The 23,627-nt window shown below is 34.2% G+C and overlaps 2 protein-coding genes across 3 annotated transcripts; both read right to left on the reverse strand.

Moving 5' to 3' along the window:
• Positions 1 to 842: 842 nt before the first annotated feature.
• On the reverse strand, positions 843 to 13,967 carry LOC143055004 (uncharacterized). 2 transcript variants are annotated; one of them, XM_076228125.1, is made up of 6 exons: positions 13,868 to 13,967; positions 8,894 to 9,035; positions 6,744 to 6,873; positions 5,622 to 5,798; positions 2,863 to 3,033; positions 843 to 1,536 (listed from the first exon to the last, which is right to left on the reverse strand). In XM_076228125.1, exons 2-6 carry the CDS (start codon positions 9,032 to 9,034, stop codon positions 866 to 868), a joined length of 1,290 nt encoding a protein of 429 aa, XP_076084240.1. In that variant the 5' UTR covers position 9,035; positions 13,868 to 13,967; the 3' UTR covers positions 843 to 865. The 2 variants fall into 2 exon arrangements, with proteins under 2 accessions (XP_076084240.1, XP_076084241.1); XM_076228126.1 differs by lacking the exon at positions 13,868 to 13,967 and adding an exon at positions 13,765 to 13,810.
• Positions 13,968 to 15,171: 1,204 nt separating this feature from the next.
• LOC143053825 (perlucin-like protein) lies at positions 15,172 to 23,545 on the reverse strand. Its single transcript, XM_076226622.1, has 5 exons — positions 23,456 to 23,545; positions 22,524 to 22,630; positions 21,709 to 21,799; positions 16,153 to 16,366; positions 15,172 to 15,257 (listed from the first exon to the last, which is right to left on the reverse strand). The coding sequence occupies exons 1-5, from the start codon at positions 23,490 to 23,492 to the stop codon at positions 15,224 to 15,226; spliced, it is 483 nt and encodes a 160-aa protein (XP_076082737.1). The 5' UTR covers positions 23,493 to 23,545; the 3' UTR covers positions 15,172 to 15,223.
• Between the last annotated feature and the right edge of the window lie 82 nt (positions 23,546 to 23,627).

Consider the following 23,627-nt stretch of genomic DNA (forward strand, 5'->3'; position numbering starts at 1 on the left):
GGCAACAAAATGTGCTGAGGTAAAACTAATTTACAAAACATAACCAACACCCAACTACCACGTGTTATAGATAGCCGGACTTAATACAGGCACCAAAAGTTGCTGAGGTAAATCTAATTTTACGGGAGTATACAGTGCTCGTCACACCAAATACGTTGATTGGTAGAATTTTGAGTCTGAGTACGTTTTCTACACATTGATATCGTAAAATATCAGCCGTGAGCCATAATGTGCAATTAAGGGTAGCGATATCTATACGTAGAAAACCCGATTGTTTGTTTATCGCCTGCTCTCGTCTCAACGCCGTGATACTAGAATTACAGAGCTACTGAGCAGGGTGATAGAGTCGTAGGGAAGGAGTCTGGACGATAATCCACATGTTTTTGACTGAGAGATAGACGATATATACAAATCAAAAAATCTACACGAAGAATGCTCGCAGTTACTGAAAGCAAGCTCAACATCGACAAACTGTAATTATGCATTTAAAAGACAAGAACTAATTGCCTATAATAAAACAATAGTTTAACATTGGCAAGATTAAACATTTGATATACTACTTACATTGGCGAAGAGAGGTATAGATATGGCACTATTTTACGATTTGTGACAGATCACAGGGTTTTAAAAAAGGTAAAAAAAAAATCGATTATAAAAACCCATTACATAATTTAAAAGCATAAAAAAGTAAAATTAAATGAGTTGGAAAAGACAACAAAAACATAGATATAAATAAAACGAATGTGCTTTCACTCGGGCTTATTTGCGTTTAACAGCTAGGGAAATGCAACCTTTTTTTAACCTTAACTTGCTGCTGAGGATCACATGAAGATAGATAAGACTTTTTCATATTTTCTATATATTTCTACTTTGGGATATGCCCATGTCGTACATAGTTCATCAGACGCACCGCCTCGGCATGTCGCATTTTGTATTCTTCTTTTAACTCCCCTTCTGAAAAGTTCTTCAGTGTCATCCCATCTACCATGTCTTCTTCAAACAGTTCCGAATATTTTTCCAGTTTCAGTTTAGTAAGTATGTCAACGACATCAGAAATGTTTTTATTGCCAATGTCATGAGCGTCATTACCGACCTCATTATCGTTTTGCGTATTGTCTACTTTGGGTGATTTCATTTGAGACGTCACATCAAACACAGCATGACCGTCTAACGAATCATCATCTCCATATATATCCGGTTCATAAATTGCTTCATTTTCTTCACATTTCACAATAGGGTTTACATGTTGCACATTGTTATTTTCGTAAGGTCTGTGTTTCTTCTGTTCTTTTTTATCCGGTACTTCATTTGATGGTGGTAACGGAAGTGGTCCACGTGGTGGTAAAGATGGCGTTTCTTTATCATTTGGTATATTTGGAAGCGGTCGTCCAACAGAAGTAGTTTTTGGCTTCTCATCAGAAGACGATTGTTTTCTTGGTGCTGGCATAGGAGGTTCAATATAGTCGTAATCCTCTCCAGAATCTGCGTCTGTGCTAGTTTTTGACGCTTCTTTCTTTTCCTCAATTATTCGAATCTCTGTAAAAAAAAACATAAAACAACAAAAGCTAAAATAATGAAATAGTAAGACAATGTTTTAGATTTTTGATTTACAAACAATATACACTTTCTGCATATGTTACTTTCCTCCGAATTCTTTATTACTTAGATCATGGGAAATGACACTTACTCTACACACCAAAGCCACTCACTGAATCATTGAAAGCTGGTTAGATACGTAGAGGAATATTATGGAGACGTGACCAAAAGGGACCATAAAAAGGCCAATATAAGTTATATGGTTCGCTACTGACCCCCTACGGATCCATAGAGGGTTAGTAAAATCCATAGGGGGTGAGGCCGGAGGCCGAGTATCCTATGAATTTTATTCACCCTCTATGGATCCGTAGGGGGTCAGTAGTTAACCGTATAACGAATTTATCGGACGCTGGACTTTTTCTGCCGCGTTTTGTTGAAAAATAAACAATGAAACACAACAACATTAATAGATGACGTCGCCATTAACGCGTCATGAACCCCATATGAAACTTACTAACCCCATACGGTCTCATAGGGGGTCACCACGTGACGGCATTTAACCAATCACAACGTGATAATTCACCCGCGGTGAGATAAGGTCTCTTAGGGGGTCACCACGTGACGGCGTTAAACCAATCACAACGTGATAATTTACCGGCGGTGCGATAAAATCAAATAAAGGTCAATTATGCCAAAGGGAATTGAATTTTTAGCCTCTTAGTAATTTCTTAATGTATTAACGGAGAGTATAAAAGAATATATTAGTTCGTTTCAGAACCGAACCATTGACACCTTCGGGACTTTTAAACTTATCGTAGAAAACGTAAAAAGGTGACAAATGACATATAACAAAGAGCTCATTATGAACACAACTTCGGGACCCGTGGTATGAATGTGTGTTACCCGGTATTGAAGATGAATATCATTTTGTTAAGTTTGTCCAGCTTATAGATCTGTATAAACACAATATCTAATAAAAACTGCAAAGAAAATTAGATCTCAGAGTTTCATAACTTTATTTGTAGTGGTATTTTACTATTGTTTTCTACCGTCTATCTGTGTGTTATATATTGTAATATCTGTTGTTAATTTTGCCATATAAAAAAAGAAGATGTGGTATAATTGCAAATGAGACAACTTTCCACAAGAGACCAAAATGACACAGAAATTTTAAAACTTCTATAGGTCACCGTACAGCCTTCAACAATGAGCAAACCCTGTACAAAATATAACATGTTTATGCTTTTGCAATAGTTATTCATTCATTTATTCAATAATTCTATGCCATTTGAAATCATACCACATATAGCATTACTTAGTACGCACCTGTGTCAAAATCATGATCGTTGAATTTAGTAATGGATTTGACTTGCTCGTCCATTTTCTTTAGATATTCCTGGAACTTTTCTTTTGTCTGGTCTACAATTCCATCAATATTTACTATGGTGATATCTGGGATTACAATTATTGTAGTAGTGTCGTCTGGTTTTATATAACCTAAGAGTATAAGATTGTAGTTTTTATATTTATAAAAGCTGTTACAAATGTATCTAAATGCTTGCTTTGATTGTACTTATATTTGCTCAAGCATTGTAATTATGATTGTCATCTGCAACCAAAAGACAGGATGGAATTTAAGTTGTATTATACATTGCCTAACTTCTTATAACATTTATAAGTATAATGAAACAATCTGAAGCTCCGTCTATAGTAAAAGCAGATGTTAATCTTAACTACAATTCTACAAACAAAGCAAACAAGTGAACCAAACCTTTTTCTTGCCAGCATTAGTATAACACTTATAAATATAGTTTTGAGTGTTAATAATCATGAATTTCAATATGATTGGAGTAACCGAAGATAAAGATGTATTATTAATATAAATCTGAATTATATATAAATATAATAGAATTGGGTCTAAGACGATAACAGCAGTTAATGAATATCAGAAATTCAAAAGTTAAAACAGGTTCCAAGTCTTGTATTATTTTAACTTTTAGTTTCTTGTGTACAATTTGGAGTTTAGTATGGGGTTTATTATCACTGAACCAGTATATATTTGTTTAGGGGCCAGCTTAAGGACGCCTCCGGGTGCGAGAATTTCTCGTTGCATTGAAGACCTGTTGGTGACCTTCTGCTGTTGCCTGCTCTATGGTCGGGTTGTTGTCTCTTTGGCACATTCCCCATTTCCATTCTCAATTTTATCATAAAAAGATAATTCGAAAGACAATAAATTGCATTTATTACTTTTTTTTTGCATTTTTCCCTTAATCATTTTTTGTGATAATGTTTCATATCATGCTACTCGCTTGAGATTGAAAATTATCGCTAGAAACTAAGCAGGCACGTGTCGTTGCTAACGAAATTGACATGAAATTGACAACGTCGTCATAGGTAAAATAGCGATAAACAGATTATCATTGGTCATGTCAAGTCGATTGCCTTTCTCGCTTTCGCCGTCCCTGCTCAAGCGAGAAAATCAGGAATTCCTCTATGATGAGTAACTGGGCGTTACAATTAGTCCACCAACCCTACCCCAGGGATAAAAGAGGGACGAAGAATACCAGAGGAACAGTCAAACTCCTAAATCGCAAATAAACTGACAACGACATGGCTAAAAAAGAAAAAAAAAAGACAAACAGACAAACAATAATACACATGACACAACATAGAAAACTAAAGAATAAACAACACGAACCCCACCAAAAACAAGGGATGATATCAGGTGCTCGGGAAGGGTTACATCCTACTCCACATGTGGCACCCGTCGTGTTGCTTATGTGATAACAAATCCGGTAAATAGTCTAATTCGGTAGGTCACATACGCGTGTAACAATAATACTCGTTGAACTCCTCTGTGGTGAGTAACTGGGCGTTACAATCAGTCCGCCCACCCTACCCCAGGGATTAGCGTGTAACAATATTATCGTCCAATTAACAGTGTCCTTGCATAATACTTGTTGAATTCCTCTGTGATGAGTAAATTTGCGTTACCATCAGTCCGCCCATCTAACCTAAGGATTACTTAACGTGTAAGAATATTACCGTCCATTTATCAGTGTCCTTGTAAAATACTCGTTCAAACTCCTGTGTAATGGGTAACTGGGCGTTACTATCAGTCCGCCCACCTACCCCAGGGATTAATGTGTAACAATATTACCGTCCAATAAGCAGTATTCTATTCAATAATACTCAATGAACTTCTCTGTGATGAGTAACTGGGCGTTTCAATCAGTCCGCCCACCTACCCCAAGGATTAGCGTGTTACAATATTACCGTCCAATAAACAGTGTCCTTGTATAATACTTGTTGAACTCCTCTGTGATGAGTAACTAGGCGTTACCATCAGTCCACCCACCTACCACATGGATTAGCGTGTTACATAACTACCGCCCAATAAACTGTGTCCTTGTATAATATTTGTTGAACTCCTCTGTGAGGATTATCTAGGCGTTACCATCAGTCCGCCCACCTACCCCAGGTATTAGCGTGTAACATAATTACCGTCCAATAAACAGTTACATCTTCTGACATCAGACTCGGACTTCTCTTGAACTGAATTTTAATGTGCGTATTGTTATGTGTTTACTTTTTTACATTGGCTAGAGGTATAGGGGAGGGTTGAGATCTCATAAACATGTTTAACCCCGCCACATTTTTGCGCCTGTCCCAAGTAAGGAGCCTCTGGCCTTTGTTAGTCTTGCATTATTTTTAATTTCAGTTTCTTGTGTACAATTTGGAGTTTAGTATGGCGTTCATTATCACTGAACTGGTATATATATTTGTTTAGGGGCCAGCTGAAGGACGCCTCCGTGTGCGGGAATTTCTCGCTGCATTGAAGACCTGTTGGTGACCTTTTGCTGGTGTCTGTTCTATGGTCGGGCTGTTGTTTCTTTGACATATTCCCCTTTTCCATTCTGAATTTTATTACCCTTGTATAATACTTGTTGAATTCCTCTGTGATGAGTAACTAGACGTTACCATCAGTCCGCAAACATACCCCAGGGATTAGCGTGTTACAATATAACCGTCCAATAAACAGTGCCCGTGTATAATACTTAGGAATAAGTCTGTAAAATAATTACCGTCCAATAAACAGTGTCCTTGAAAGTAATACTCGTTGAACTCCTCTGTGATGAGTAACTGGGCAGTACCCTCAGGTCCAACAGTAATATCATTATGTTTTCGAGAGGAGGTAAAATTCACAAAAACTGGAAGTTTGTTGTTTTTAAGGATGGTTTTAAAGTTCTCTTCTGGTCCCACTGTAAGACATACACAATTTACTGTAAGTTTAGAACATAACTATCTTATATAAAAACTTAAATTTAAACTCATTTTAATGTTTTTACAACTTCTATATAACGTTCTTTTTTTTTAAATTTAGTTTGCCGCATTGCGGATTAATTTAAAAACCTATATGATGTTTAGTTGAAGTTGATCTCACATTTAATCAATAGAAAAATATTCATTGGTTATCTCAGAAACTTATGTATTATAGACTATGTATAGCTATAGTTTGTAACTTAGTCTACCTTTTATTATTACAATTCATTTATTTTGATAAGTTATTTTGTTTTATGAAAAAGGTAATGCTTAATTCTAATTTTTACAATTCTACAATACCTTCAATCTTATTGTGGTTGATAGCATGCGTTGATGAATAATAAAACGAGAAAGTTAGAGACATTTATTCATCAGATATATGTATATCTATATATCAGTTTTTGATTTTCTGTGTTGTGATTTGTGTACTATTGTTTGTCGTTTGTTGCTTTAATTTATGCCATGGCGTTTTCAGATTGTTTTTCGACTTATGAGTTTGAATATCCCATTGGTATCTTTCGCCTTTCTTTCCGGGTCCAAGTCCCTACCCCTTTTTTAGTTTGCCTTTAATTCTGTATTTTTTAGTTTTTTATTCAATTTCTGTAGTTCTTCATTTGTTTGGAAATTATTCTCCATTTTTCATATTTAACACCTCCCCCATAATTCCATTGTCTTTTTTTTAAATCATTTTTCTTTTCTTCTCTTTTTGTTTGTCCATGCATGTTCTTGTATCTTTTAAATTATTTTTGTCAAGTATTCTCTTTGGTTTACTTTTTGTGACTTGGATGATGAGTTGTCTCAATGGCACTCATACCACATCTCCTTCTATCTATCTATCCTTAAACCCAATACAGAACCTCATAAAGCTGAAAGCTGATACTCACACTTGTTACGTCCCTTTACAACCTGAAACTTTAAGTCTGAATCTACTGGTATACTGAAGAACTGTTCCCTTGTCGTTGATCGCTTGGCCATTACACATTTCTGTGTTATGTAACGATGGAGACGTACAACCTGAAAACACATAAAACCAGATTAAATATGAATAAAAGGTTTTGATTGATGACTGATTGGTGTTAAACGATGATTTCAGCACTTGTTGCTATTTCATGGCGGTTTTATTGTTTGAGGAAGCCGGAGTGCCCTAAGAGAATCACCGACCATAACAACCAGCCATAACAGGATAGTCAATTAAAATAGGACGGAGTCGAACGTACGTGTCACTTGGGTGTTTGAACTCACAACCTGAGTGCTGACTAAAATCCACAACAAGCCCAAACAACGTTTTTAATATATTTCACGATATTTGTTTGCTATGTCTTCGCAAAAAATGTAATAACAGCTGTATTGTAACATGAATTCAGACATTGGGATTGTACAAATTGTGTGTCAAGCTTGGACGGGCACCGAATTCCTTATCGAAAAAAAAAGATGATTTATGATCTTTTTCGTTTTCGCTAGCCAAGAGTTACGATTGAGTCCCGTTGGCAAGTGTGGCGTAATCAATTCCATCTAAGATTTGATGGTCAGTTCTTAATCAGTTTAATGATCTTTCATCTTGTTTAATGTGACACTTTATACGATACATTAGTTGCACAGTTGAACTGCAATAGTTTATCCAAATAATCTAAGACCATTAATCAATGCCTTTGCTGACTTAAATTAAGAACATGTTTATAGCTGAATCTTGTGAGAAACTTTAGGTATTGGTCAGATATGAGAGTAATAGCTTGAAGTACCAAGTTGTATGTACGAACGTTAATTGGAAATTATGATTAAGAATATTTATTATACATTTACTGTTATATAAAGATTATATATATATATGATTAAACATGTGAACATTAAATGGACTTCGTTATATAGACAGTACTAAGTGAGCTTACGAGAAACTTTACAATAACTAGTTCCCTATGTTAACGGGCAACATGGATTACGATCCCGGACACGTAGATCCGAAATAATGACATAGTCCTAAGGCACACACAGAAAGCCCCGTTATACAAGCAAAGATGGCTCTCTTTGAAAAATATAAATTAATCTTTTTTTCAAATCCTAATTTATTTATTTCGGCTTCTAACTTTAACACATTATAAAATGATCCATCATGGCTCAGTTTACAGAGTTCGAAAACGACGTTTCCGACAAAGTGTTATTCCGGAAACGCATGTTTGCTATGACAATTACGATAATAATGGTATGTCGTCTGAAGCCAGTATCACATGATGTACATAGTTCATCTCCCGTCAATTTATTCTTTTTTTCTAAACTGTTGCAGTTTTATGTCGAGACAAAAATCACAGCTTGCTTTTTTTGGTTTTGTTTTTTTATTTTTGTTGTATGGTTGTTTCAATTTGTTTTTTTTTTGTTTCTTGATACTTTTGTTTTGAATGTTTTTGTTGTGTTTTGTAAAAGGGGTGGAGGTGGGGTGGGGGATAATATCTTAGGAAGTCAATGTTCCATTTCAGGATTCTCCCATGTTTTGTTGTGTTTTGTAAAAGGGGTGGAGGTGGGTTGGGGATAATATCTTAGGAAGTCAATGTTCCATTTCAGGATTCTCCCTGTTCTTATAAAAGTTGAAACGCAAATTTCAGATACCATAGATATTATATTGTTCGGTAAACAGTTTCGTTTCATTAAACAGAGAAACTTTTCCGGCAGTGTGTCACGTCGTTATATAAACGATCTTATCTTATAATTGTTTATTTCCTAAGTGATAAGATTTACATACATGTAGGTGTTTTCTGCATTTTGTGAGAATCCAACGCAGATTGGTTTCAGATGATACTTTAGCACGACCTATGAAAGTAAATCTGCCTTTTTTTCTAATGTGTAGATATGACTGTATTTTTTAGCGCTTGATTCAGTTTAAAGATAAACGCATATCTTTCCTGAGTTTAAAAAAAAATAAATAAAAGTATGTTTTTATATATTTATAAACAATACCTTTTAGCGCTTGATTCAGTTTAAAGATAGACGCATATCTTTCCTGAGTTTAAAAAATAAATAAAAGTATGTTTTTATATGACCTTACCTGATCAGAGGCGACATCATCGAATTTTGTCTTCCCATAAACTCCACCAGTAATTATGGCCAACTGGGGGAGTTTGTTCTTGTATTTATCAAAGTAGTCCTTCAGATTCAATTCTGAATCTTCATCATATTTGTACTCCATTCTAAAAACAATAAAACTGATTGGAAAACTGGAATCAACATTTTCATAGGTGAAGGTTAAATATTAATGGGTCAAGGTTAAATACTCATGGTCAATGTTAAATATTTATGGTCAAGAATAAATATTCATTGACATCGTATTAAAATGTTTAAGGTAAAGGTTAAATATATATAACTTAATGTACAATGACCCTTCATACTTTTGTACGAATATTTTTGGATTTCGAGTCCAACATACTACATTCCCTATTTACATTGTAGAACATTCGATCACATAATTTGCAATCTTGCCAAATATGATGCGAGTCGTCAAAAATGGAAAGTTTGGGGAATATTTGGTTGCAGGCCATATATCGTTTCTTCAATCCATGAAAGAGTCTGTTGGCAGGTCTTTAATTTTCTATAATGTGTTGTCTGTCTGTTTGTCTGTTTGTGTTTTTTTTATTTAGCCATGGCGTTATCAGTTTATTTTAGACTTATGAGTTTGACTGTTTCTTTGGTATCTTTCGCCTCTCTCTAAATAGGAAACTTCAATGTAAATAAAGAGATGCGGTTTCAGATTATTTGAAGTTCAGAACCACAAAAAATCAACCTTGTGCAGAAAATGTTTAACAGCTAATTTTTTTGCACTACTGGTACTCTTCAATTCGTTTATTGTATTTAAAATGTAGTTGACCGTCGTAAAGGTTTAATCTCTGTGTGGAGAACAGGGCCTTGGTTCAGCTTAAAAAAGTTTTTTCCCCCAATGTTATATGAGAGAAATACGAAAGAATATAATCATATAAAATATAAAAATCATTTTTCCGAAAAATTACAGAGTTAGATAATAGAAATTCATAATCAGTAACATTGGTTTTATTTTAAATATTTTATATCCCCTCTTTAAGCATATATTTCATTTAAATATTTTATATCTCCTGTTTAGCCATATATTTCATTTAAATATTTTATATCGCCATTTTAAGCATATATTTCATTATAAATATTTTATATCTCCTCTTTAAGCATATATTTCCTTTAAATATTTTATATCTCCTCTTTAAGCATATATTTCATTTAAATATTTTATATCTCCTCTTTAAGCATATATTTCAAATTCGGGACTTTTTATAGCTAACTATAGGTATTGGGTTTCCTCATTGTTCAAGACCGTATGGTAATTTATAGATGCTTTAGTCTGTGTTATTTTTACCCTGATAGAAGTTGTCTCATTCCAATCAGACAACTTTCCTTATTTCTATATTCACAGTTTTTGTTTTTACCATACTCTCTTTTTGTACGATTTTGCTTACAACGTCGAAAAAAGTTGTAGAAATTTATACGCAAATTCATAAAAAAATAAATTCCCTATTCCATGATATCATCACTGATTGGGCTGAAATTTTTACTTTATAATTGTAAGTACAACACGTTAAGTATACAATTGCACATTTTATTGCTCAGCCAATAAAAGTGGTAATTTCATAGAGATAAGATGAACACTTAACTTAAGTATCATGTTTAAACAGGGACCACTTCCATATAAACAATTGTTTCAAGTGAATATTTTTATCAGAACTCCCGAGCACATCCGCCGATATCTCTACGAAGTCACAAGTCTGAAATGTTTAATTTTTGTCTGAATTTTGTTTTTAATTAACATCTTGGAAAGTAAGAATGATGTTTTGATTTTTAATTTACATATTTTTAACGTTCACAACTTATCTTTAGAAAACCTTAACATTATTTAATCAATTTTATTCTAAATTGAACTTGTCTTAACATTCTTAATTTTTTTAAACAGATTCTTAATATTCTTAATGTGTTTTATCAAATTCTTAACATTCTGAATTGTTTTAACAGATTCTTAACATTCTTAATTTGTTTAACAGATTCATATCATTCTGCGTTTGTTAACAGTTTCTTATCATTCTTATTTTTTTTTTTAACAAATTCATAACATTCTGAATTTGTTAATTTGTTTTTACAGATTCTAAACATTTGAATTTGTTTAACATATTCATCACATTCTTAAATTGTTTTATCCGATTCTTAACATTCAGAATTTGTTTAACAGATTCTAAATTTGTTAAAAAATAATAACTGATTATTAAAGTTTTTAATTTCTCGAAACACACTCTAAACGTTTTTTAAAGATATTTTTGCTGTATCGAAGACCCATTTAGCAACCTTCGGTTTTTTCCGATCTTTGGTCGTGTTGTTGTCTCAGTGCGTCCGGTGTATATACAAAATTTAGTCCTGGTATCTATGATGAGTTTATTTGACATATTCCTCGTTTCCATTCTCAATTTAATGTATAATTTGTACATGTTTTTGACAATAATATTTGTATTCTAGTTTAATTCAATCAAAGTTGGCTCTGCATTTCTTTACACATTCGGTCTTCTTGTACGCTTTTTACTTTTACACTGATCGAAAATGAAAGATGGCACAGAATTTCATTCAAACCAATGTTTTTGGATCACGTTCAACTTGCAATGAGATTTATCCTTATGCTCATTGAAGGCCAAACTCTAACGTTGAAGAACAACAATACAAACAACCAAGATATTTAGAAACAAGAATGTGTCCATAGTACACGGATGCCCCACTCCCACTATCATTTCCTATGTTCAGTGGACCGTGAAATTGGGGTCAAAACTTTAATTTGGAATTAAAATTAGAAAGATCATATCATAGGGAACATGTGTACTAAGTTTCAAGTTGATGTAACTTTAACTTCATCAAAAACTACCTTGACCAAAAACTTTAACCTGAACTTTGCACTATCATTTTCTATGTTCAGTGGACCATGAAATTGGGTTCAAAACTATAATTTGGAATTAAAATTAGAAAGATCATATCATGGGGAACATGTGTACTAAGTTTCAAGTTGATTGGACTTCAACTTCTTCAAAAACTACCTTGACCAAAAACTTTAACCTGAAGCGAACGGACGCACAGACGGACGAACGAACGAACGAACGGAGGCACAGACCAGAAAACATAATGCCCCTCTACTATCGTAGGTGGGGCATTAAAAGGAAGAAAAAAACATAAGTCAAGATGACTTGACTAAATGTATGACATACAGCAATATTCATGAGAAATCATTCGAAGTAAGACATATCGGTCCTTTTTTTTTTGTTGAATATCAATTTTTGATAAGTAATTGTCTTTTAATTTTTGTGTCGTAATTAGGTTGTTGTTTCATTGACTTATGCACACCATTTCCTTTTATTGTATTTACATTTAATAAGGATCGGTATTTTATATACTTCATATGGTGTTTTTAAACTGTAACAGTTCAAAGTTTTTGTTTGCTTACTACTGTTTTTGTATACGAGGTGAAATACTTGGATTTTGTTAACGAACAAAAAGTGATATCATAGGAGTAACTAACTTATAAGATTATTTATTTTAAAATAACTTTTAAGTTAACAGTGGAAAACAGAACGAACATGACAATTTCAGTTCTATAAATAGATTGTTGTTTGTTAGTGTAATTCATAAGTGTTTCCCTTTTTTTAGGCGGTTGGTTTTCCTATTTGAATTATTTGGCACTAGTAATTTTGAAGCTTTTTATAGCTTGCTTTTCGGAATGAGCCAATGCTCCAGGTGGAAGGCCGTACTTTGACCTATAATGGTTTACTTTTTATACATTTTGACTTGGATGGAGAGTTGTCTCGCTGGAACTCATACCACATCTTCTTATTTATTTGTAAAGTCTGCTGACAGTTTCTGAAGACAGTTTGGTCAAAATATTCGTTTTGAAATTAAAAAAAAAAAAAAAACCAATAGTATAAAATAAGGTTAAAACAGCTATACAAAAATAAGACGATGACAGCCAATGAAACAACTATCCACCAGAGGTCCAATGACGAGGATGCAAGCAAATATATGTCACTATAACATGTATAAATGAGCAAAAACCTATACCGTCCAGTCAGCTATAAAAGGCGGCTCCGACATGACAAAATGTACATGTAAATAAAATTGAGAATGGAAATGGGGAATGTGCCAAAGAGACAACAACCCGACCATAGAAAAAAACAACAGCAGAAGGTCACCAACAGGTCTTCAATGTAGCGAGAAATTCCCGCACCCGGAGGCGTCCTTCAGCTGGCCCCTAAACAAATATATACTAGTTCAGTGATAATGAACGCCATATGTAAACTATTTTTTATAACATGCACATACTTTTATAAATGTTAAGCATGCATGCATTTCTATTTACACACGGTGAACTTTTATAGAACTGAGGACAGCCTATTGCTTTAATTAACTGAAGTGTGCTCTAATGAGATGGTAAGTGAAAGCGAGTAGGAATAATTTTTAATTCAAAAGTTGGTACAAAATGCAAAATTGGCACTGGACATCTTAGTGAAAAGCCCTTAAAGGTGAGATATTATAATTACTATACTACACGGCCTACATGTGTTGTCCCGAATGAAAAGCCCTAATAGGGTGATGCAAAATAAGCCTATTATACATGTATTTACTATAAATGGCCTACATGTGTTGTCCCGAATGAAAAGCCCGAGGGTTATATAAAAATTAGCCTATAATAGTAACTATAAATGGCCTACCTGTGTTGTCCCAAATGAAAAGCCCGAGGGTTATATAAAAATTAGCCTATTATAGTGACTATGTGTTGTCCCGAATGACAAAATCCATGAGGGTGTCTCGAATGAAAACCCCTAAGAGGTTAATATAAAAATAACACTATTATAATTAATATTAATTGCCTACCGGTGTTGTCCCAAATGACAAAACCTATGAGGGTGTCCCGAATGAAAACCCCTAAGAGGGTAATATAAAAATAACACTATTATAATTACTATAAATGGCCTACCTGTGTTGTCTTGTTGTTTTTCTTTACAATTACTAACAAGGAAGTTAATATTCTTTTGAAAAACTAAATTTAAAGTTGAACTACTTGTGCATGTTAAGTGTTATAGTGATTTAAATAACATACGGAAGTGAAAGATGTCTTTATAGATAATTCAATATGTATTTCATTTAATTTGGATAATTGCCAGACGAACGGTGATGCAAAATTTCTATAAGCGTGGGAATTCCAAAATTGTTGTGAGGCAGGGTCATCAAAGTTAGGGGAAACAAGAGAAAGTGAAACCGTTAATCTCATACATGTAGCTATAGGGTTTCGAGAAATTAATTATTGCGTCAATTTTAGCGATATATATATCTACATCTAATGGAGTTTCCAATCAATTCGTCATTCATGTTCCATGGTTAAGTTTCGAAATATTTAGCACTGCTTTAGATGAGAAAACGAAACCATTTGGTTTGGTTGTTTCATAAATTTTTGTTAGCTTTTTATACGCCCTCAGGCTGTTGTACATGTTTGATGCATAACTATAAGTTAAGAGGAATGCTCTACTAATATTATAAAGTGGAGGGAACGGAATGAAAGGCAAGAGATTTAATCTACCAGTGGAAAATGCGGACATGTTTAACATAGGCAGAGCTATTGTCTTATAAAACAAACAAACTACTTATTGAATGCTATAGCTCTACTGCCCTTCAAAGAGTTATTGCAAGTGTTCTTTTAAACGTTTAAAGGGTTAGATATTTTCGCTAAATAGAGCATCCCCTCATTCGGGCTGGACGTTGCTACGTATTTATACAACACCACACAATCTGATTGGCAGACAGTTTATTCAAGTGAATCGCACTCCTTGGACTGAAATAGTTGACCCCAGTGTCTATGCATTGGTCCGCCACAATTTATTTGTAAACATGATAATTATTATTAACAAAAAGATATTTTCCAGTTAATGCATGGCCATAAATTTGCTTTATAAACAAAACTATTGATGAAAATCACAAACAATTAAAAAAAACTGCTTGCTTGGTTGATTGATGTTTAACGCTACGTTCAACTCTATTGTGCTATTTGGGGGCAACTCTATTGTGCTATTTGAAGGAAACTCTATTGTGCTATTTGGGGCAACTCTATTGTGCTATTTGGGGGCAACTCTATTGTGCTATTGGGGGGGTGCTCAGTTTTTATTGGCGGAAGAAGCCGAAGTAGCCGGAGAGAACCACCGGACTTTAATAGCAAAACGAACAATTAAAAAAATATATTGACTTTTTTTTCAAAAGCTGTGCTATTAAGAATCAAAATGCATTAGTTTTTTTTTTTTAACTTTATTGTTAGTCATAATAGTATTGTAGGTACAATTGTTTATCCAATGACAAAACCACCGTCCTGGATCGAGCTGAAACAAAAATCAAAGTGAATTCAAAGAGCATGCACAATTATTGCATAAGTATGTACACAAGTAGACTAGGTTTTCGGATGAAAGTTGTCTTACTGTCAATCATCACATTTATCACATCTCCCTCTTTATATATACGTCAAGGAGACAGCAACAAATTAAAAGAAAATCGTGAAATATTACTTTCTTTCTACGTGTGTACGTGTTTTATACACAAGTGCGGTCAACTACCCTCTTGATTCTAGACGTTATTTTTACGAATGTAATCCGACAGAGATCAGATAGTGACAAGACAGTGAACCGACGCTGACGGAAGTTATCCGTTCGAAAATCATACGTATGCAAATATTATGAGGAGATGTGGTATGACGAGACAACTAACTATCCACCAAAGATCAAATGACAACAATGGACTAAAGTAAAGTGATGATTTCAATATTTTAAGTTGCTTTTAGAACTGGCAGATACGACACGTAACGTATCTGTATAATTAAGTTTCGAAAACTAATATTTTGTTTGTTTTTGCAGTCGTGTACTCTATAATTCCTCTTTTTCATATGCATTTGGTAAAAGTTGCCTCTCTTCGCCGGGGAGAGCTGCATAGATTTGTGTTTTTGTCTTATGCTCAACAATTCATTATACAAAATCTGTTATATTTTTTTTTTGCGTATTTGTTAGTTTATTTAGTAAATAATGACTGTACCGCTCTTACTCAAAATTAGTGTGATTATGCTGTATATTGTCTTTTGGCCGATTATTATCATATTTATTATTTATAATTCAAATAAGCTGTTCGTACAGAAATAAAGCATTAGTAGTTTTCTTCATATCAGAAAATCTTGATTAGAATAATAAAAAAATGTCCATGTCTATGTTCTTTCGACCTTAAACTAACCTTTCATAGCATACATATTTCTGTTTTAATGAACACTGGTCATCAAACCACGTACTAGAATGTTGTGCGTGAATCGCTAAACAATCCTCTCCCTGACTGTGGTGATTATCTGGTTGTCCGTGATACCAATTTGTAAAGTTAAAGAGTTGACCACTAGATGGCCATTCCCATTCTCCTTCTTGAAAATCGTCAGTACCATCTGTCCAGTATGATCCTACAAACAAATAAATCGTCAGTACCATCTGTCCAGTATGATTCTACAAACAAATAAATCATCAGTACCATCTGTCCAGTGTGATCCTACAAACAAATAAATCGTCAGTACCTTCTGTCCAGTATGATCTTACAAACAAATAAATCGTCAGTACCATCTTTCCAGTATGATTCTACAAACAAATAAATCATCAGTACCATCTGTCCAGTGTGATCCTACAAACAAATAAATCGTCAGTACCTTCTGTCCAGTATGATCTTACAAACAAATAAATCGTCAGTACCATCTTTCCAGTATGATTCTACAAACAAATAAATCATCAGTACCATCTGTCCAGTATGATCCTACAAACAAATAAATCGTCAGTACCTTCTGTCCAGTATGATCATACAAACAAATATATCGTCAGTACCTTCTGTCAATTATGATCCTACAAACAAATAAATCGTCAGTACCTTCTGTCCAGTATGATCATACAAACAAATAAATCATCAGTACCATCTGTCCAGTATGATCCTACAAACAAATAAATCGTCAGTACCTTCTGTCCAGTATGATCATACAAACAAATATATCGTCAGTACCTTCTGTCAATTATGATCCTACAAACAAATAAATCGTCAGTACCTTCTGTCCAGTATGATCTTACAAACAAATAAATCGTCAGTACCATCTTTCCAGTATGATTCTACAAACAAATAAATCATCAGTACCATCTGTCCAGTATGATCCTACAAACAAATAAATCGTCAGTACCTTCTGTCCAGTATGATCATACAAACAAATATATCGTCAGTACCTTCTGTCAATTATGATCCTACAAACAAATAAATCATCAGTACCTTCTGTCCAGTATGATCCTACAAACAACTAAATCGGCAATACCATCTGTCCAGTATGATCCTACAAACAAAAAACTCGTCAGTACCATCTGTACAGTATGATCCTACAAACAAATAAATCATCAGTACCATCTATCCAGTATGATCCTACAAACAAATAAATCGTCAGTACCATCTGTCCAGTATGATCCTACAAACAATTAAATCGTCAGTACCATCTGTCCAGTATGATCCTACAAACAAATAAATCGTCAGTACCATCTGTCCAGTATGATCATACAATCAAATTAATCGTCAGTACAATCTTTCCAGTATGATCCTACAAACAAGTAAATCATCAGTACCATCTGTCCAGTTTGATCCTACAAACAAATAAATTGTCAGTACCTTCTGTCCAGTATGATTCTACAAACAAATAAATCATCAGTACCTTCTGTCCAGTATGATCATACAAACAACAAATAAATCGTCAGTACCATCTGTCCAGTATGATCATACAATCAAATTAATCGTCAGTACAATCTGTCCAGTATGATCCTACAAACAAATAAATCATCAGTACCATCTGTCCAGTTTGATCCTTCAAACATACCTTCTGTCCAGTATGATTCTACCAACAAATAAATCGTCAGTACCATCTGTCCAGTATGATTCTACAAACAAATAAATCATCAGTACCATCTGTCCAGTATGATCCTACAAACAATCCTTCAAACAAATAAATCGTCAGTACCATCTGTCCAGTATGATTCTACAAACAAATAAATCATCCGTACCATCTGTCCAATATCATTTTACAAAGGAATAAATCATCAGTACCATCTGTCAAGTATGATTCTACAAACAAATAAATCGTCAGTACCATCTGTCCAGTATCATCCTACAAACAAATAAATCGTCAGTACCATCTGTCCAGTATGATTCTACAAACAAATAAATCGTCAGTACCATCTGTTCAGTATTATCCTACAAACAAATAAATCGTCAGTACCATCTGTCCAGTATGATCCTACAAACAAATTAATCGTCAGTACAATCTGTCCAGTACGATCCTACAAACAAATAAATCGTCAGTACCATCTATCCAGTATGATTCTACAAACAAATTAATCGTCAGTACCATCTGTCCAGTATGATTCTACAAACAAATAAATCATCAGTACCATCTGTCCAGTATGATCCTACAAACAAATAAATCGTCAGTACCATCTATCCAGTATGATCCTACAAACAAATAAATCGTCAGTACCATCTATCCAGTATGATCCTACAAACAAATAAATCGTCAGTACCATCTGTCCAGTATGATTCTACAAACAAATAAATCATCAGTACCATCTGTCCAGTATGATCCTACAAACAAATAAATCGTCAGTACCATCTGTCCAGTATGATTCTACAAAGAAATAAATCATCAGTACCATCTGTCCAGTATGATTCTACAAAGAAATAAATCATCAGTACCATCTGTCCAGTATGATCCTACAAACAATCCTACAAACAAATAAATCGTCAGTACCATCTTTCCAGTATGATTCTACAATCAAATAAATCGTCAGTACCATCTGTCTAGTATGATTCTACAAACAAATAAATCATCAGTACCATCTGTCCAGTATGATCCTACAAACAAATAAATCGTCAGTACCATCTGTCCAGTATGATTCTACAAACAAATAAATCATCAGTACCATCTGTCCAGTATGATCCTACAAACAATCCTACAAACAAATAAATTGTCAGTACCATCTGTCCAGTATTATTCTACAAACAAATAAATCGTCAGTACCATGTGTCCAGTATGATCATACAAACAAATAAATCGTCAGTACCATCTATCCAGTATGATTCTACAAACAATTAATCGTCAGTACCATCTGTCCAGTATGATTCTACAAACAAATAAATCATCAGTACCATCTGTCCAGTATGATACTACAAACAAATAAATCGTCAGTACCATCTATCCAGTATGATCCTACAAACAAATAAATCGTCAGTACCACCTGTCCAGTATGATTCTACAAACAAATAAATCATCAGTACCATCTGTCCAGTATGATTCTACAAAGAAATAAATCATCAGTACCATCTGTCCAGTATGATCCTACAAACAATCCTACAAACAAATAAATCGTCAGTACCATCTGTCCAGTATGATCCTACAAACAAATAAATCGTCAGTACCATCTATCCAGTATGATCCTACAAACAAATAAATCGTCAGTACCATCTGTCCAGTATGATTCTACAAAGAAATAAATCATCAGTACCATCTGTCCAGTATGATTCTACAAAGAAATAAATCATCAGTACCATCTGTCCAGTATGATCCTACAAACAATCCTACAAACAAACAAATCGTCAGTACCATCTTTCCAGTATGATTCTACAATCAAATAAATCGTCAGTACCATCTGTCTAGTATGATTCTACAAACAAATAAATCATCAGTACCATCTGTCCAGTATGATCCTACAAACAAATAAATCGTCAGTACCATCTGTCCAGTATGATTCTACAAACAAATAAATCATCAGTACCATCTGTCCAGTATGATCCTACAAACAATCCTACAAACAAATAAATCGTCAGTACCATCTGTCCAGTATGATTCTACAAACAAATAAATCGTCAGTACCATGTGTCCAGTATGATCCTACAAACAAATAAATCGTCAGTACCATCTATCCAGTATGATTCTACAAACAATTAATCGCCAGTACCATCTGTCCAGTATGATTCTACAAACAAATAAATCATCAGTACCATCTGTCCAGTATGATACTACAAACAAATAAATCGTCAGTACCATCTATCCAGTATGATCCTACAAACAAATAAATCGTCAGTACCACCTGTCCAGTATGATTCTACAAACAAATAAATCATCAGTACCATCTGTCCAGTATGATTCTACAAAGAAATAAATCATCAGTACCATCTGTCCAGTATGATCCTACAAACAATCCTACAAACAAATAAATCGTCAGTACCATCTGTCTAGTATGATCCTACAAACAAATAAATCGTCAGTACCATCTATCCAGTATGATCCTACAAACAAATAAATCGTCAGTACCATCTGTCCAGTATGATTCTACAATCCAATAAATCGTCAGTACCATCTGTCCAGTATGCCAGTATGATTCTACAAACAAATAAATCATCAGTACCATCTGTCCAGTATGATCCTACAAACAAATAAATCGTCAGTACCATCTGTCCAGTAGGATTCTACAAACAAATAAATCATCAGTACCATCTGTCCAGTATGATCCTACAAACAAATAAATCGTCAGTACCATCTGTCCAGTATGATTCTACAAACAAATAAATCATCAGTACCATCTGTCCAGTATGATCCTACAAACAAATAAATCGTCAGTACCATCTGTCCAGTATGATTCTACAAACAAATAAATCATCAGTACCATCTGTCCAGTATGATCCTATTAACAAATAAATCGTCAGTATCATCTGTCCAGTATGATTCTACAAACAATTAAATCGTCAGTACCATCTGTCCAGTATGATCCTACAAACAAATAAATCGTCAGTACCATCTGTCGAGTATGATCATACAAACAAATTAATCGTCAGAACCATCTGTCCAGTATGATCCATAAAACAAATAAATCATCAGTACCTTCTGTCCAATATGATCATACAAACAAATAAATCGACAGTACCATCAGATTTTAGTTTGTAGTATTAGGGGCCAGCTTAAGGACGCCTCCGGGTGCGGGAATTTCTCGCTGTATTGAAGACCTTTTGGTGACCTGCTGCTGTTGTCTGCTCTATGGTCGGGTTGTTGTCTGACACATTCCCCATTTCCATTCTCAATTTTATTAGGATATGTATCGAAAACTCCTTTTTTGTGTTAACCCTTACGAGTTTAAGGAACTCTTCGTTCATTGTTGTTTTGTTTATTCTGCATGGGAATGTATAGAATGTTCATTTCTGGATTTTTATTTCTTATAAAACTAGTTTTCTCTCTCTTTTTTTTTCAATTGACTCATTATTACCTTATCTTTATTTAACACAGACTTTTTTTTTATTCTTATTTTTTAGTGTCTATTTTTTGCGTTATTTGTTAAGGACACTAATAAATATTTTGAAAAACCCATCTCGACTCTCATAAAACCACAGGCACTTGTCTCAGAAATTGTTTTTCCTATAGACCTTAATATAACATGTTATATTAAGGTATATATGGGAATTTTTGTTCTGAGACAAGTGCCTGTGCATAAAACACTGCCATTCGTCACAACTCGGTCGATTCCATACCTCCATCTGATGGATGGAAAGAAGCGGAGTCACCCGAGGTTTGTCGATTGAAAAGACATCTACCAGTGGCAGATCCAGAACTTTTTGTAGGGGAGCTGACTGACCTACGGGGACCGCTCCAGTCACGCTTCAGTGATTCTCTATATAATCAATCAAGTTTTCCCTCTAAAAGGGGGAGGTGTGGGCTCCCCAGGCACCCTGTATAAATACCTCCATGCCTGTTGATTTGATTTACAACAAATGAATTGATATCATGTGTGTTAACTACAACCAACGAACTTCTGTGCGTTCTGCAATTAACCTGCAAAAGGAAAAACTAATTATCTAAAATGTACATTTTTTTTTAGTATACAAGCAACAATCAATCAATCAAAACTTGAGACACATTAAATTTACACTTCTAGGTACTATATCGTTCGTTGCTGCTGCTTCATCTAATGAGTACTTTTATTAACAACAGGTGAGTGATCTATACTTGTACCTCATACCTAGCTACTAAATCAGGTTTAATTAACTCACAATTTTCTTCGGAAATGCCTGTATCAAGTCAGCAATGTGACAGTTGTTTTTTCCTGTCGTTCCGTTTGTTGATATACTATATGTTATATTTTCTCAGATAATATTACCCCCCCCCCCCAAAAAAAAAAAAAAAAAAAAAAAAACCCACCCGTTGTTATTTTTGAGTTTACCTTATAGTTCAGTTTTTTCAATTATTTTGATATTACCAATTTTATGAAAATACGAGAGAAATACACCATTTTCAAATTTCAGATTCCGAATTTTGAAAGACTTGACGAATGACGTTAGCAAAACAATCTGACGTGTAGTGTTTTCTTCTGTCAAGCACAAAAAAATAAGATTTTTTTATCTTCAATCGCGAAAGTTATGCGCGGGATGGTGATTTTGAAGAAAAGGAAAACAAATATGAAAAAAATGAGGGGAAATCATTGACTTTTTTAATAAGCTGAAATAAATTTGGGTGCGTTCGTTGTCTTTTCTATTCTTATGGTTTTGTTTGCACTTACTGCAGCTTCGTACCAGGATTTCTTCTCGTCACTAAAATAAAAACACATTCCGGCATGGTATTTCCACCCAGCTCTGCACTGACACAAGACATACCCGGATAGACACACTAAAGAAAAAGTTAAATACAACCAAAAGTATCAATTACATTTTAGCTACTAGTGCAAATAAGAAGTTTAAACATAAGTGAAATGTCATGTCAGTGGCGGATCCAGAACTTTTCCTAAAAAGGGGGGGGCGCTCCAGTCATGCTTCAATGATTCCCTATACATAATTAACTAAATTTTTCCCACGAAAGGGGGGGGGGGGGCGGGCCCCCAGGCCCCCTGGATCGGCCTATGCATGTTCTACGCAAACCAGTTGCAGACATGATCAAAGTAGCCCTTAGTTGGACACAAGAAAAAAGAAAGAGGAAAACCGAAAAACAGACCCAGAGATAAATGAAGAAACTTGTCCTTGTCCTACTACTCCGAAATATATAAATGAACTTAAATTAAAAAACATACAAGCCTAACCAATTTCAGAGTCTCTTGACTTTGGACAGGCGCAATCATGCGGATGGATTTTACATGTTTATCACCGTTTTTTGTCTATTTTTTCTTTTCTATCATCATGTTTTTCTTCGGTTTGTGTTTGATACCTTCTCGGGATCTTCGTGTAAAATTAGGAAGATTAAAATGAATGCCAATTAAACCAATTAATAAATGACGTGTATGCAAGCACATAAGACACATAAGACACCGTACGGCCTTCACTAATGAGTAAATCTCATACTGAATAGTCAGCATATATATTCATGACAAAATGAAAAATATTGTGAACGAGAAAAATCAATGAACTGTTTTATGAATGAAAAATTGAAAAATATGACAGATAGCAATCAAACAACCACTGACTTATATTTGTTTATTCAATGTCATAAATATTAACTTACAAGAAATTATAAGTCTGAAATACCATAAACACGACATTATATCCAAATGGTCTTCGTAGGTTAAAAATGAGGATCTTCGTCTTATCTTTATTATGTAGTTCAGTGTAATCACTCGCTTTTTATCATAATACTGTATAATAAATAATTTGAAGCGGTAAACAAGTAGACGCTC

This window comes from Mytilus galloprovincialis, chromosome 12 (genome assembly GCF_965363235.1).
Source record: "Mytilus galloprovincialis chromosome 12, xbMytGall1.hap1.1, whole genome shotgun sequence".
Taxonomy (NCBI): Eukaryota; Metazoa; Mollusca; class Bivalvia; order Mytilida; family Mytilidae; genus Mytilus; species Mytilus galloprovincialis.

Coding starts and splice junctions, on each gene's coding strand:
- LOC143055004 (XM_076228125.1), bottom strand. CDS start 9,034: ATGGAGTACAAATATGATGAAGATTCAGAATTGAATCTGAAGGACTAC. Junction 3,034..5,621: donor AGGACACTGTTTATTGGACG/GTAATTATTTTA, acceptor TTATACTCTTAG/GTTATATAAAACCAGACGAC. Junction 1,537..2,862: donor CGATCATGATTTTGACACAG/GTGCGTACTAAG, acceptor TTTTTTTTACAG/AGATTCGAATAATTGAGGAA.
- LOC143053825 (XM_076226622.1), bottom strand. CDS start 23,492: ATGTCGTGTTTATGGTATTTCAGACTTATAATTTCTT. Junction 22,631..23,455: donor TTTCAGACTTATAATTTCTT/GTAAGTTAATAT, acceptor CTTTTTCTTTAG/TGTGTCTATCCGGGTATGTC. Junction 16,367..21,708: donor TCAAATCAACAGGCATGGAG/GTATTTATACAG, acceptor ATTTGTTTGTAG/GATCATACTGGACAGATGGT.